Raw genomic sequence first — 11,627 nt, 5'->3', positions numbered from 1 at the left:
CCACCATGCCCAGCTAATTTTTTGTATTTTTAGTAGAGACGGGGTTTCACCATGTTGACCAGGGTGGTCTCGATCTCTTGACCTCGTGATCCACCCGCCTCGGCCTCCCAAAGTGCTGGGATTACAGGCTTGAGCCACCGTGCCCGGCCTTTTGCTTAAACCTTTTAACTACCGTATCAGGCACACAGATTGGAGGATATTAGCTCCCATTTTACAGAGTGGAAACACTGTACCCATATTTACTGTAAGAGCTGAGATATAAGCCTTGGGCTTCCAAAGTCACAATTTTTTTCCATAACTTTGTAATACATCATTTTAAAGTAATCTGATTTCACAATGTTTTACAGTATAAGATTAACATCTATAGCATCTCTTCTTGGCAGGTTACCTCTGGAGAGAACCAATCTAATTACTTCATAAGCTGGCACATTTTAGGGCAGTTACACCTTTAAGTCCCAGCTATGCTTGAGGAGCCAAAACTGCAGCCAAATTGATCTGATAGGACCAGGGAATAGAATGGTCAGGTATGTTTCCAAGTTTAACCTAGGCCTGGAGCATCGTTACCAATTGCTCAGATGGCAAGTGGGGGGCAACTAAGTGAAGTGAGTAGCAGGAAGAACCACTTGGGGTGGACACTGATGAAAAACATGAGCAGTATCAGACTCAGTTTTCAGGATGAAAACCCCCAGATGCCCAGTTGCTGGTCTTCTATCTGCTATGTCATTACCAGCAGGACAAAGGGCAGTATTTTTGGAGACTAGAATATGCAAGGAAAAAATTAAGCTGCCTGCCTGTATGGGGCCTACAGAGCCAAACAGTGCTAATTTCATCCAAGGCAAACAAAATTGTTCACTCCTTCCTGACCTGGGTTTTAAGGAAGAGTGCTGATCATCAGAGAACCAGGTAATTCTATCCTGAAGCCTAGGGGAAAAAATGGTGGGCATTTCCAAGTTGTAGATGTACAGGGTGCAACACTATCTGCCACCATGAAGAGAAAAAGCTGGCAACACTATCTGCCACCATGAAGGGAAAAAGCTATCTTGGTAAGCTTTTGTCTTCCACAGGACATGGAACCAGTGTAGCAAGATCAGGGCCTGCATGACCAATCCTGATTAAAAGCAGGACTTCCTCATATAGGGTACACAAGGGCCAGGAATGGCTGCTTATGCCTGTAATCCCAGCAATTTGGGGAGGCCCAGTTGGGTGGATCACTTGAGGTCAGGAGTTTTGAGACTAGCCTGGCCAACGTGGTGAAACCCTGTCTCTACCACAAATATAAAAATTAGCTGGGCATGGTGGAGCATGCCTACCAGCTGCTTGAGCGGCTGAGGCAGGAGAATCAATTGAACCCAGTAGGTGGAGGCTGCAGTGAAATGAGATCACACCACTGCACTCCAGCGTAGGCAAGAGATTCTATCTCAAAATAAAAAACAAAAAAACAAAAACCCATAAGGTGCACAGGTATCTGACAAGGTTCTAAACATCCTGGAACAGCAAGCAAAATTGTGATTGTATACATGTTTTCCTGGCGAAGGGGTCCTCCTTCTCAAATCCTGAGCTTTTAGGAAAAAGTACTAAGCCAGTGTCAGATTGGGATACAAAATCCATCAGACACACTTAGAGCCAGTCAATTCTGAGAGTTCTCAAAGCCATCACTGAAAAGTTGGAACACAGACTCGGAGCAGAGACAAGTAAACATTTATTTTTGTACCTTTCCTCCTCTGTGTATTTCAAGTCTTTCTCACAAGGCCCCAGGAATCACCAGATTCAATTATGTCCCTGGGCTTGTCCACTGCTGCAGGAGTCTTAGGGAGCCTTGTACAAATGCTAGAGTCACTCAATTACCAACATTAAACCCTAGAATAAGAGATGCAGCAAAGCAGAACTCCTTCCTCCATGGAATGTGCTGATTTCAGACGAGGCAGCAGCCAATGCAGAAAACGCTGGAATTTTTCCTTGGAACTGGATTGTGATGAGAGGTGCTTGCAATGTACATAAGCTACTGTTTTTTTCTTTTTTTTCTTTTGAAACAGTTTCGCTTGTTGCCTAGACTAGAGTGCAATGGTGTGATCTTGGCTCATAGCAACCTCTGCCTCCTGGGTTCAAGCATTCTCCTGCCTCAGCCTCCCGAATAGCTGGGATTACAGGCATGCGCCACCATGCCTGCTAATTTTTGTATTTTCAGTAGAGGCAGGGTTTCACCATGTTGGTCAGGCTGGTCTCGAACTCCCGACCTTAGGTGATCCGCCCTCCTCAGCCTCCCCAAGTACTGGGATTACAGGCATGAGCCACCGCGCCTGGCCAGCTACTGTCTTTTCTTTGACCGTTCCTTTCCAGTTTTTAAAGATAAAGCAGGAAATAATCTTCTCTGAAGATACTTGATACAAATTCTCCAAACCCAAAAACACATGCTTCCACTTCATTGATAAAAATTTATTGCAGTTTGGCACCTAGAGTAATAACAACAGGAATACAATGTAATTTCAAAAAGAGTTAAGATTTCTTCAGCAAAATAGATGATTCACATCTTCAAGTCCTTTTTGCAATCAGTTATTAATATTCTTTCCTCATTTCCATCTAAATGACTACAGCAATACAGTTTTTAGTTACTTGACATTTTTAAGCCTGTAACTACTAGGCTATGTAGAGCCCCACGTCCTAATCAGACATTCATTGCTCCCAGGTCTCCAACTACTTGTACCCACCTCCTCTTTCCTCCCAATCTCAAGGTTACTCTTAATAATTAGTAAATGCAAAAAGAACTTTTAAAGTGGCAAGGCATGGCCCACCCACAGTCAGTCCAAGAGCAGTTCTCAGCCCTGCCTCACCTGGTTCTAGTTCAGCTGGCGGATAAGCTGATTGATGCGTTCACCCCGATAGCCAGGTGTGCCCATCTCCTTGAGGAAGCCCACTCTATTTTTGGTAGCATGACGGGCCACTGAGAGGTGGAAAGGGCGCAAGAACCATGAGATCTCCTGGAAATGCTTCCCCGGGAAGGCAATTTCATGAATGAGGTCTTCCAAGCAAATGACACCAAACTTCCCTAAGAAACAAAGGCACAGATTCCTTTATTCAATAAGTGTCCAGCATATACTAGCTGGGCACTCTGGCAGGCTCTTGGGACCCCAAAAATAATACAACCTGAATCTCACATCAAAAAAATTTTTCTCCAACTGATCCCTAAGCTGCAGCACTCACCCAGGTGCTCCTCAATCACAGTGTTGTCTGTCAGAGGGATGGTCTTATTCTTGACCCTGGCTTGTCCACGTTTCAAAATGAGTTCCCGGACAGACTTCAGATTTGGAAATCTATGTGGGTAAAAGAAAGCACAGTTTTCACCAGCACCTGGCACACTACATACCAGTCCTGCAGCCTGGCTGAGAAGGTTGGAGAGGTTTTCCCACCCGCCCCCTTCTCCCTGCCAGCAAGTGTGCTGCAAGCACATGCCAGCTGGGATGCTTGGAAATATTCCTGATTAAGAACTGAAGTGACCCCACTTACAAAATTAGAAATTTAAATTTATGGATGTAAATGTTCACCAGAGAAAACATCGCCAACAAAAACAAAACAGAAACCATGTCCTAGCTTAGGGTCTAGGACTCAAGATGGTGCAAGAGCTAGAAATGAAATCCAAGCTTTTGTTGAGTTTCAATGTTTGAGCAATACTACTCTTACACAAGCACTGCCCTTAGCTCTGCTTTAAGACTTCCAAGAACAATCTCTGCTTGATCCAGCCTTAGCCTATAACTGAAGCAGCCCTACTACGGCACTGTTAAGACCCCTCCCTACCCCGTGTGCTATGGTTCTTACAGCTACCTGCTGATTTCAGGGTGACTGTGGTCACAGCAAAATGTCCCTTCTACAGCAACATGAACCCTGGAGAGCAAGACCCAGTGCACCCTAACACACTGAAATAGAAATCTAATGTGAATTCACACTGGAAATCTTACTCACCCCCAGGTCACATAAGGTTCCACTATACGCAGCATTTTTAGGTTCTGGGGAGTGACTTTTACAAAGACACCACTAAAAATTTTCTTTAGGCGAAGTCTTGCAATGGTTCTCTGCACCAGTAAACTCACACCATCAATCCTGAAATGAATAGCAAAAGAAGTCAGACAGACTCCCTCCAGTTTATGTCAGTCCAGCAAGCACAATATGCAAGGTCACTACACTGGGTATCTGGAGTAAGACCATGCCTTAAAAAGCTCAGTTTAGTAGGAGGTGGTTATGAAAACATATCCTTTCATGATGCGGAGCAATGCCTGGAGTGCTATGAAAACACAGAGAAAGTCCCTGAATTTGTGTGTTTTTCAGGGGTGAGGGGAATGGTAGGTCTACGCATGTCCAGCTAAGGAAGATGGACGTGCTTGTCCGGGTGGTAAAAGCTACTGAGGATTTTTTTTTGAGACAGAGTCTCACTCTGCCACCTAGGCTGGAGTGCAATGATGCCATCTTGGCTCACTGCAACCTCTGTCTCCTGGGTTCAAGCAATTCTTCTGCCTTAGCCTCCTGAGCAGCTGAAACTACAGGCGTGCACCACCATGCCCAGCTAATTTTTGTATTTTCAGCAGAGATGGTGTTTTGCCATGTTGACCAGAATGGTCTTGATCTCTTGACTTCGTGCTCTGCCCGCCTTGGCCTCCCAAAGTGCTGGGATTACAGGCATAAGCCACTGTGCCTAGCCACTACTGAAGATTTTAAGCAGAAGCACCACCACCAGATTTCCTTCTGACAATCACCAAGGGCGGTGTATGGGACAGATCAGAGCATGACACTAGAGACAAGGAAATCCAGGAGGAAGGTTAATACAATAGTCTAGGAAAAATATGTGCAGTGGCAGAGGGTCACAAAGGACAGAGCTCATAAATATGCAAAAGCCACAGGGTGATTGGGTAGGGGAAACAGCAAGAAATAGAGTTGTACAAAGGGGTGGGGATGGGGTCAGGAAAGTTCCACTAAATGAGGAAAAATATCTCCCCTTTAAAGAATACGCTTCATCCACTTGGCCTTGTTTCAGTTCCTAGAATGATCTCCCCACCTCAGGACTTCGGCACGTATGACTACAAAGTCTCCCAACACCGGTGAACGCCTTTCACATCTTTCCGGTCTCCGGCTGAAGTTCCTGCTTTAGAGAGGGTGTCCTCAACCCATCTCCCTAGTGAGCACTTTATCCTCACATCACTTATTTCCAAGCCTATCTAAGAAGGTCTTCCAATACTGCAGACTAAATTGTGCTTAACCCTGACATCCTAGCACAACTTGCCTGAGTGGCTTGGGGCCTAATATCTTATCTCCCTAGAAATGGGTCTAAAGTTTAACCAGCAGTTTGCCCCAGCCTCATGCAATTAGGAAGACACCAGTTCCTTACCTTTCAATGCGTACGACAAAGGCCAAAGAATGTTTATCTGGCAATTCCAAGGCGTGAGGCTTCACTTCCAGTCGTCTGACACGCACCTTGTCACGTGTCTGCCGCCAGGAATCATGTAGGAATGATTCCAATCGCTTAAACCTGGGCCCTTTTCCTTTCTTCTGCTACAGAGAAGACAGACTGTCATCACCATTATCATTTTGTGCCTCCATACATTTTTACTTTCAGAACAGTAATTCATGAGTGACAACTGATAGAGCTTTTTCCCTGTGTTCTACAATGGGGAGCAAAGCAAGATCCTCTGTTTTCATATAAAGGAAAAATTAGAAACCAAAGTAAAGGTGCAGTAGAGAAAACTTGGGAATTATTGGGAAAAATAATTAAACAAAAAATTAATTTACATGCTATTAATTAATGTTTACTAACAAGTTTCCTTAACAAACTCAACTCCAGCATTTTGCCGGCAGGTGTTAAATATTTGCTAAAGGAAGACATGAACCATATACACTTGGCGCCCTGCATCTGCAATTCTACCAATCCCAGATGTAAAATATCTCGGAGGAGCCCATATGCAGTGGCTCACCCAGTAGTCCCAGCTACTCAGGAGGCTGAGGCGGGAGGATCTTTTGAACCCAGGAATTCAGGGCTGCAATGAGCTATGATCCTGCCACTGCACTTTAGCCTGGGCAACAGAAGATGTCCTCACTCCTTTTTTTTTCAAGATAGAGTCTCATTCTGCTGCCCAGGCTGGAGTGCAGTGGTACAACCTCAGCTCACTGCAACCTCTGCTTCCTGGGTTCAAGCAATTCTTCTGCCTCAGCCTCCCGGTCAAAGACCTCACTCCTAAAAAAAAAAAAAAAAAAAAAAGGCCAGGTGCGGTGGCTCACGCCTGTAATCCTAGCTTTGGAAGGCTGAGGTGGGCAGATCACCTGAGGTCAGAGTTAAGAGACCAGCTTGGCGTGGTGGCAGACACCTAAAATCCCAGCCACTGGAGATGCTGAGACAGGGGAATGGCTTGAACCCGGGAGGTGCAGTGAGCTGAGATGCCACTTCACTCTAGCCTGGGTGAAAGAGGAAAATCCATCTCAAAACAAAAAACAAAAAATCAGGGGGAAAAATAGGAGGCCAGGCGGGGTGGCTCAGGCCTGTAATCCCAGCACTTTGGGAGGCCAGTGGGTGGATCACTTGAGGCCAGGAGTTTGAGACCAGTGTGGCTAACATGTCAAAACACCACTACTGAAAATACAAAAATTAGCTGGTGGCCAGGAGGGGTGGCTCATGCCTGTAATTGAAGCACTTTGGGAAGCTGAGGTGTGCAGATCATTTGAGTCCAGTAGTTGGAGACCGGCTTGGCCAACATGGTGAAACCCCGCCTCTACTAAAAATACAAAACTTAGCCCAGCACAATGGTGCATCCTGGTAATCCCAGCTATTTGGGAGGCTGAGGCAGGAGAATCGCTTGAACCCAGGAGGCGGAGGTTTCGGTGAGCCAAGACAGCATCACTGCACCCCAGCCTGGGTGACTCAGTGAAACTCTATCTCAAAAATAAAATAAAATTAAAAAAAAAAAAAAAAGTTGGGTGTGGAGGTGCATGCCTGTAATCCTAGCTACTCGGCTGGCTGAGGCAGGGGAATTGCTTGAGCCCAGGAGGCAGAGGTTGCAGTGAGATTCTGCCACTGCACTAGAGCCTGGGCAAGAGTGAGACTCTTGCCTCAAAAAAAAAAAAAAAGCAAGCTATTAATCCAGAGATGATTTAAACCACACGGGCAGGAGTATAGATTGTATGCAAATACTACAACCATTTTATATAAGGGACTTCAGCAGTGTCAGATTTAGGCATCTGTGGGGGTCCTGGAACCAACCCCTTAAGGATACTGTGGGATGACTATACCTAGTTTGTCAAACCGTTGCCGGGAACTTGTCAATACCAAATACAGTCCAACACATGCTCGATAAAACTCACCAAATACAAATTCTAATTACTTCCTCTTGGTTCCCCACCATTACCTCCTTCTTTGCCAAAAGTGCCTGCTTTGCCTGAGTGGCTTTCAGGGCTTGATAAGCCTTCCTCTTTTTCAGGAGATTTTCTGGAACCAAAGGGATTTTTCTTTGCCTGATGCAGAAAATTGGGATCAGAGATAACATTTAGAAAAGGAACATTCGGCCGGGCGCGGTGGCTTAAGTCTGTAACCCCAGCACTTATCACCTGAGGTCAGGAGTTCAAAACCAGCCTGACCAACATGGTGAAACCTTGTCTCTACTAAAAATACAAAAATTAGCCAGGCGTGGTGGCGCACGCCTGTAATCCCAGCTACTCTGGAGGCTGAGCAGTAGAATCGCTTGAACTCGGGAAGCGGAGGTTCCAGTGAGCCGAGATCGCGCCACTGCACTCCACCCTAGGCGACAGAGCAAGACCCCATCTCAAAGCAAAAACAACAAAATAGAAAACGAACATTCAATGGATTCCCAAACCAATTCAATATGCTGGGCTTCAGGGAACATTACTGTTTTCAAGTATCTGAAGATTCCCCTGAAGCCTGTGGTTTCTGACTCCAGCCCTCAAAATGTACCCCTAATATTCACTCACCCCTAAAGCCTCAGAAAGTAATGAAGACTTTGGCCCTGGGTTCCTGTAAGTTAACAGGGTGTTCACTGCCACAACTCTTTATAGGCACTAGCAGCGATGAGTCTAGTAAAACCCCACGGGGTTGGGGAGGGTGGAGATCTATCTGCAGGGTCAGATAGGTCAGATACTTGTTAAACTGGGTGAATTCCACTGTGGCACTCCAGCCCGCTGCCTGAAGTCAATCCTCGCCTCTCTAGATAACCCGAACTTGACCGCCGTCCCCTCTCTTCTCCGCCCCAAAGCTACGGCTCCTCATCCCAAACCCTTGTAAACTGTGGCCTTTTCTATTCCTAGAGCCCACAAGAATCCGCCAGCGAAGCATAAACACCGTGGATGGCACCAGATACTCAAGACCCAACTCCCAAGAATTCAAAGCCCCACTCACTCACTCTTGCTCCGCCATCTTTCCGGTGTAGCAGCTACTGATCTTGCGCAATCCCACCACGTGGGGAAAACAGACTCGCGCTGTTTACTTGACCATAGAGATGTCTGCTCTAGCTCAGGCTGGAGGACCCAAACAGCCAGCTTCCACTTAGGAGCAGTGAGCCGCTGAGGTCCAGCTAACCACAATTCCTGCCAAAAGTTGCAGGGCTTCCAGGCTTTTTAGAGCCTGTGTCATTTTCAAAACTCAGCCCTTTTCTTGTAAGTTAGTTTCATCAGACTGACGGATTGGCGGTGGACAATAAAGCGCTTACTGCAATGTACTTTTGGCTTCCGCTCTAGCTACGGCGCCGCACTTCCGGCGTGGCTCTGCTGCGCGTTTCCGGGCTGGAGGACTGGCAAACTCCGCGAAGCGTTATCGCTCTGTGGAAAGACTTGGAGGCTACGGCTTTGGCTCTCACATGTAGGTGGAAGTGTTTGTTGAGGAGTTAAGATTGGTAAAGAAGGTAGCTGCGATTGCGTCTGCTTGGCTTCGTCGATGGGTCCTTAAACACGTTATTTAACCCCTCTATACTGCGGGTTCATTACCCATAAAGTGGGTATGCAGTAATAATAGATCTACCTAATGGCGTTACGCGGATTACTGGAGATTCTCTGTATAAAGCGCTTAGCACAGTGTCTGTCTGTTACTATTACTGTTGAACCGAAAACTGCAACATGCTTCCTTGCCATATAAAACCGTTATACAGGTGCGGTGGCTCACGCCTGTAATTCCAGCACTTTGGGAGTCCGAGGCGGGCGGATCACCTGAGGTCAGGAGTTCGAGACCAGCCTGACCAACATGGAGAAACCCTGTCTCAGGTGGAGGTTGCAGTGAGCCAAGATCGCGCCACTGCACACTAGCCTGGACGACAGAGCAAGACTCCATATCATAAATAAATAAATCCGTTATACAGCTCTCATCGCTTGGAATATGTGTTCTTCCCTCCTGGTCTATATAAAAGCCTGAAAAGCAGTAGGCCGGGCGTGGTGCTTACACCTGTAATCCCAGCACTCTGGGAGGCCAAGGCAGTGGATCACTTGAAGTCAGGAGTTGGAGACCAGTCTGACCAACATGGTGAAACCCTGTCTTTACTAAAAATGAGCTGGGCATGGTGGCTCGCGCCTGAAGTACCAGCTAGTAGGGAGGCTGAGGTAGGAGAGTCGATGGAACCCGGGAGACCCGGGAGGGGGAGGCTGCATGAGCCAAGTCTGCTCCAGTGCACTCCAGCCTGGACGACAAAGAGAGACTGTCTCAAAAAAAATTTAAAAAAAATTTTTTAAGTTTCTTTATAAATTAAAAATTCTGAAAAACAACACAAGTCCTGTCATCTCTGGAAACGTCCAGAGCAGCGCTTCTCAAGCATGAATATGGAATAGGAGTTATCTGAAGATTGTACTAAAATACAGATTTTTATTCAGGAGGCTGGGTGGGGAGTTGATATTCTGCACTTTTAACAGGCTTCAGAGTGATGCTGGTGCTACTGGTCTATGGGCTGGCTAGTAAGACTCTAGAGAGTCTGAATTCCCTCAGCACATTATTATATTTTTAATATTTCTTCCAGGTGATACTCGGAGGGCAGGAACCATGCCTGCTTACTCATTACTGATCCTAAGGCTCTAGCACCAATTTCTCGATTTTGGCACTGTTGATACTGATATTGGTGGCAGCTGAAGGCATCGTATTGCCATGTAACTAGTCCAACCAGAAAGAGTGCCATGGGCAGAGGTCACTATCTGATGAGTAAATGTCAGGACAACACAGTCTTCAGGGTCACGCGCTGAAAGAGGAAGGCTCATTCTCTTTGAGCACCTTACTATGTGTCTTCATAAAGAGGCAAAACACAAGGGTCACTAAAGTGTAAGACAGCCACTAAATAGTAAACCAAAAAAGCAGAAAGTTAATGTTTTGTGATTTCTCCTGTCTAGGGATAAAAGGTAGATTCTGTGGTACCACTAATATTAAGAGGAGGAGGAATTTTAGGGTTAACAATACTCCAGCCGGGCGCTGATGGCTCACACCTGTAATTTCAGCACTTTGGGAGGCTGAGGCGGGTGGATCACTTGAACTCAGGATTTCAAGACCAGCCTCGGCAACATGGCAAAACAAAACCCCATTTCTACTAAAAATACAAAAATTAGCCAGGTGTGGTGGCGCATGCCTATAGTCCCAGCTACTTGGGAGGCTGAGGCAGGAGAATCACTTGAACCTGGAAAGCAAAAGTTGCTGTGAGCTGAGATTGCACCACTGCACTCCAGCCTGGGTGACAAAGCAAGAGCAGGTCACAACTCCCGTGCTGATCAGTACTGGGATCACGCCTGTGAATAGCCACTGCACTCCAGACTGGGCAACATAGCGAGACCCTGTCTCTTTAAAACAAACAAACAAACAAAACAAAGCAAAGCACCAGTATTTCAAGGCTGAATGGGATTGAGGCCAGGATTCAGGAAATGGTTTTCCACTGCCAGCAGATGGTGCTAGGAGAGTACTTATTCTCAATGGCAAAGCCATTACTCCACCAGACTGACCCAGGGAAAAAGGAGCCCTCCTCTTCAATTAAACAATTATTCACTAACTGAATATGTGTTTACTGAGCATTCAGCATGTACCCTAGATCTTTTTTTCAAAGTGAGGTTACTGAGGCTGGGCATGGTGGCTCATGCCTGTAATCCCAGCACTATGAGAGGCCGAGATAGGTGGATCACCTGAGGTCAGAAGCTTAAGACCAGCCTGGCCAACATGGTGAAACCCCGTCTCTACTGAAATACAAAAATTAGCCAGGTGTGGTGGCGCATGCCTGTAACCCCAGCTACTTGGAAGGCTGAGGCACAAGAATCGCTTGAGTCTGGGAGGCAGAGGCTGCAGTTGAGCTGAGATCATGCCACTGCACTCCAACCTGGGGAACAAAGTGAGACCCTGTCTCCAAAAAAAAAAAAAAAAAAAATTCCCAGTCCTCTTGTGAACTTGTCTCTTCATCATGTACAGTTGGGCGGCTGGGGGGAGTATATCAAATCCCAATGCGTGCCCTCCAATACTTAAATTGAAGGAGTCTTGGGAAGATCTTTTCAACTTTTTTCATACCCCATTGGGAGTGGGCATGAGATGCTAAATTTCTCTGTGATTTTGAATTTTGAGCAGAGTGATGATGGAATGAAGTACAAGATTTGAGACAAGACTTTTTTTTTTTTTTTAATGTCCCTCTTTGTCT

General features: G+C 46.2%; 1 protein-coding gene across 3 annotated transcripts; it reads right to left on the bottom strand.

The window, feature by feature from the left end:
* Positions 1 to 1,622: 1,622 nt before the first annotated feature.
* On the bottom strand, positions 1,623 to 8,720 carry RPL7L1 (ribosomal protein L7 like 1). 3 transcript variants are annotated; one of them, XM_017547301.2, is made up of 7 exons: positions 8,388 to 8,720; positions 7,380 to 7,485; positions 5,372 to 5,535; positions 3,955 to 4,092; positions 3,199 to 3,308; positions 2,829 to 3,043; positions 1,623 to 2,450 (listed from the first exon to the last, which is right to left on the bottom strand). In XM_017547301.2, exons 1-6 carry the CDS (start codon positions 8,399 to 8,401, stop codon positions 2,835 to 2,837), a joined length of 741 nt encoding a protein of 246 aa, XP_017402790.1. In that variant the 5' UTR covers positions 8,402 to 8,720; the 3' UTR covers positions 1,623 to 2,450; positions 2,829 to 2,834. The 3 variants fall into 3 exon arrangements, 2 of the variants coding, with proteins under 2 accessions (XP_017402790.1, XP_037601236.1); XM_037745308.1 differs by having other exon boundaries at positions 5,372 to 5,532; positions 8,388 to 8,673; XR_005203230.1 differs by lacking the exon at positions 7,380 to 7,485 and having other exon boundaries at positions 8,388 to 8,718.
* Between the last annotated feature and the right edge of the window lie 2,907 nt (positions 8,721 to 11,627).

Source organism: Cebus imitator, unplaced genomic scaffold, assembly GCF_001604975.1.
Source record: "Cebus imitator isolate Cc_AM_T3 unplaced genomic scaffold, Cebus_imitator-1.0 Scaffold197, whole genome shotgun sequence".
In the NCBI taxonomy this organism is placed as follows: Eukaryota; Metazoa; Chordata; class Mammalia; order Primates; family Cebidae; genus Cebus; species Cebus imitator.
Note: the sequence above shows the minus strand (reverse complement) of the source record. Positions and strands in the feature narration are given on the sequence as shown.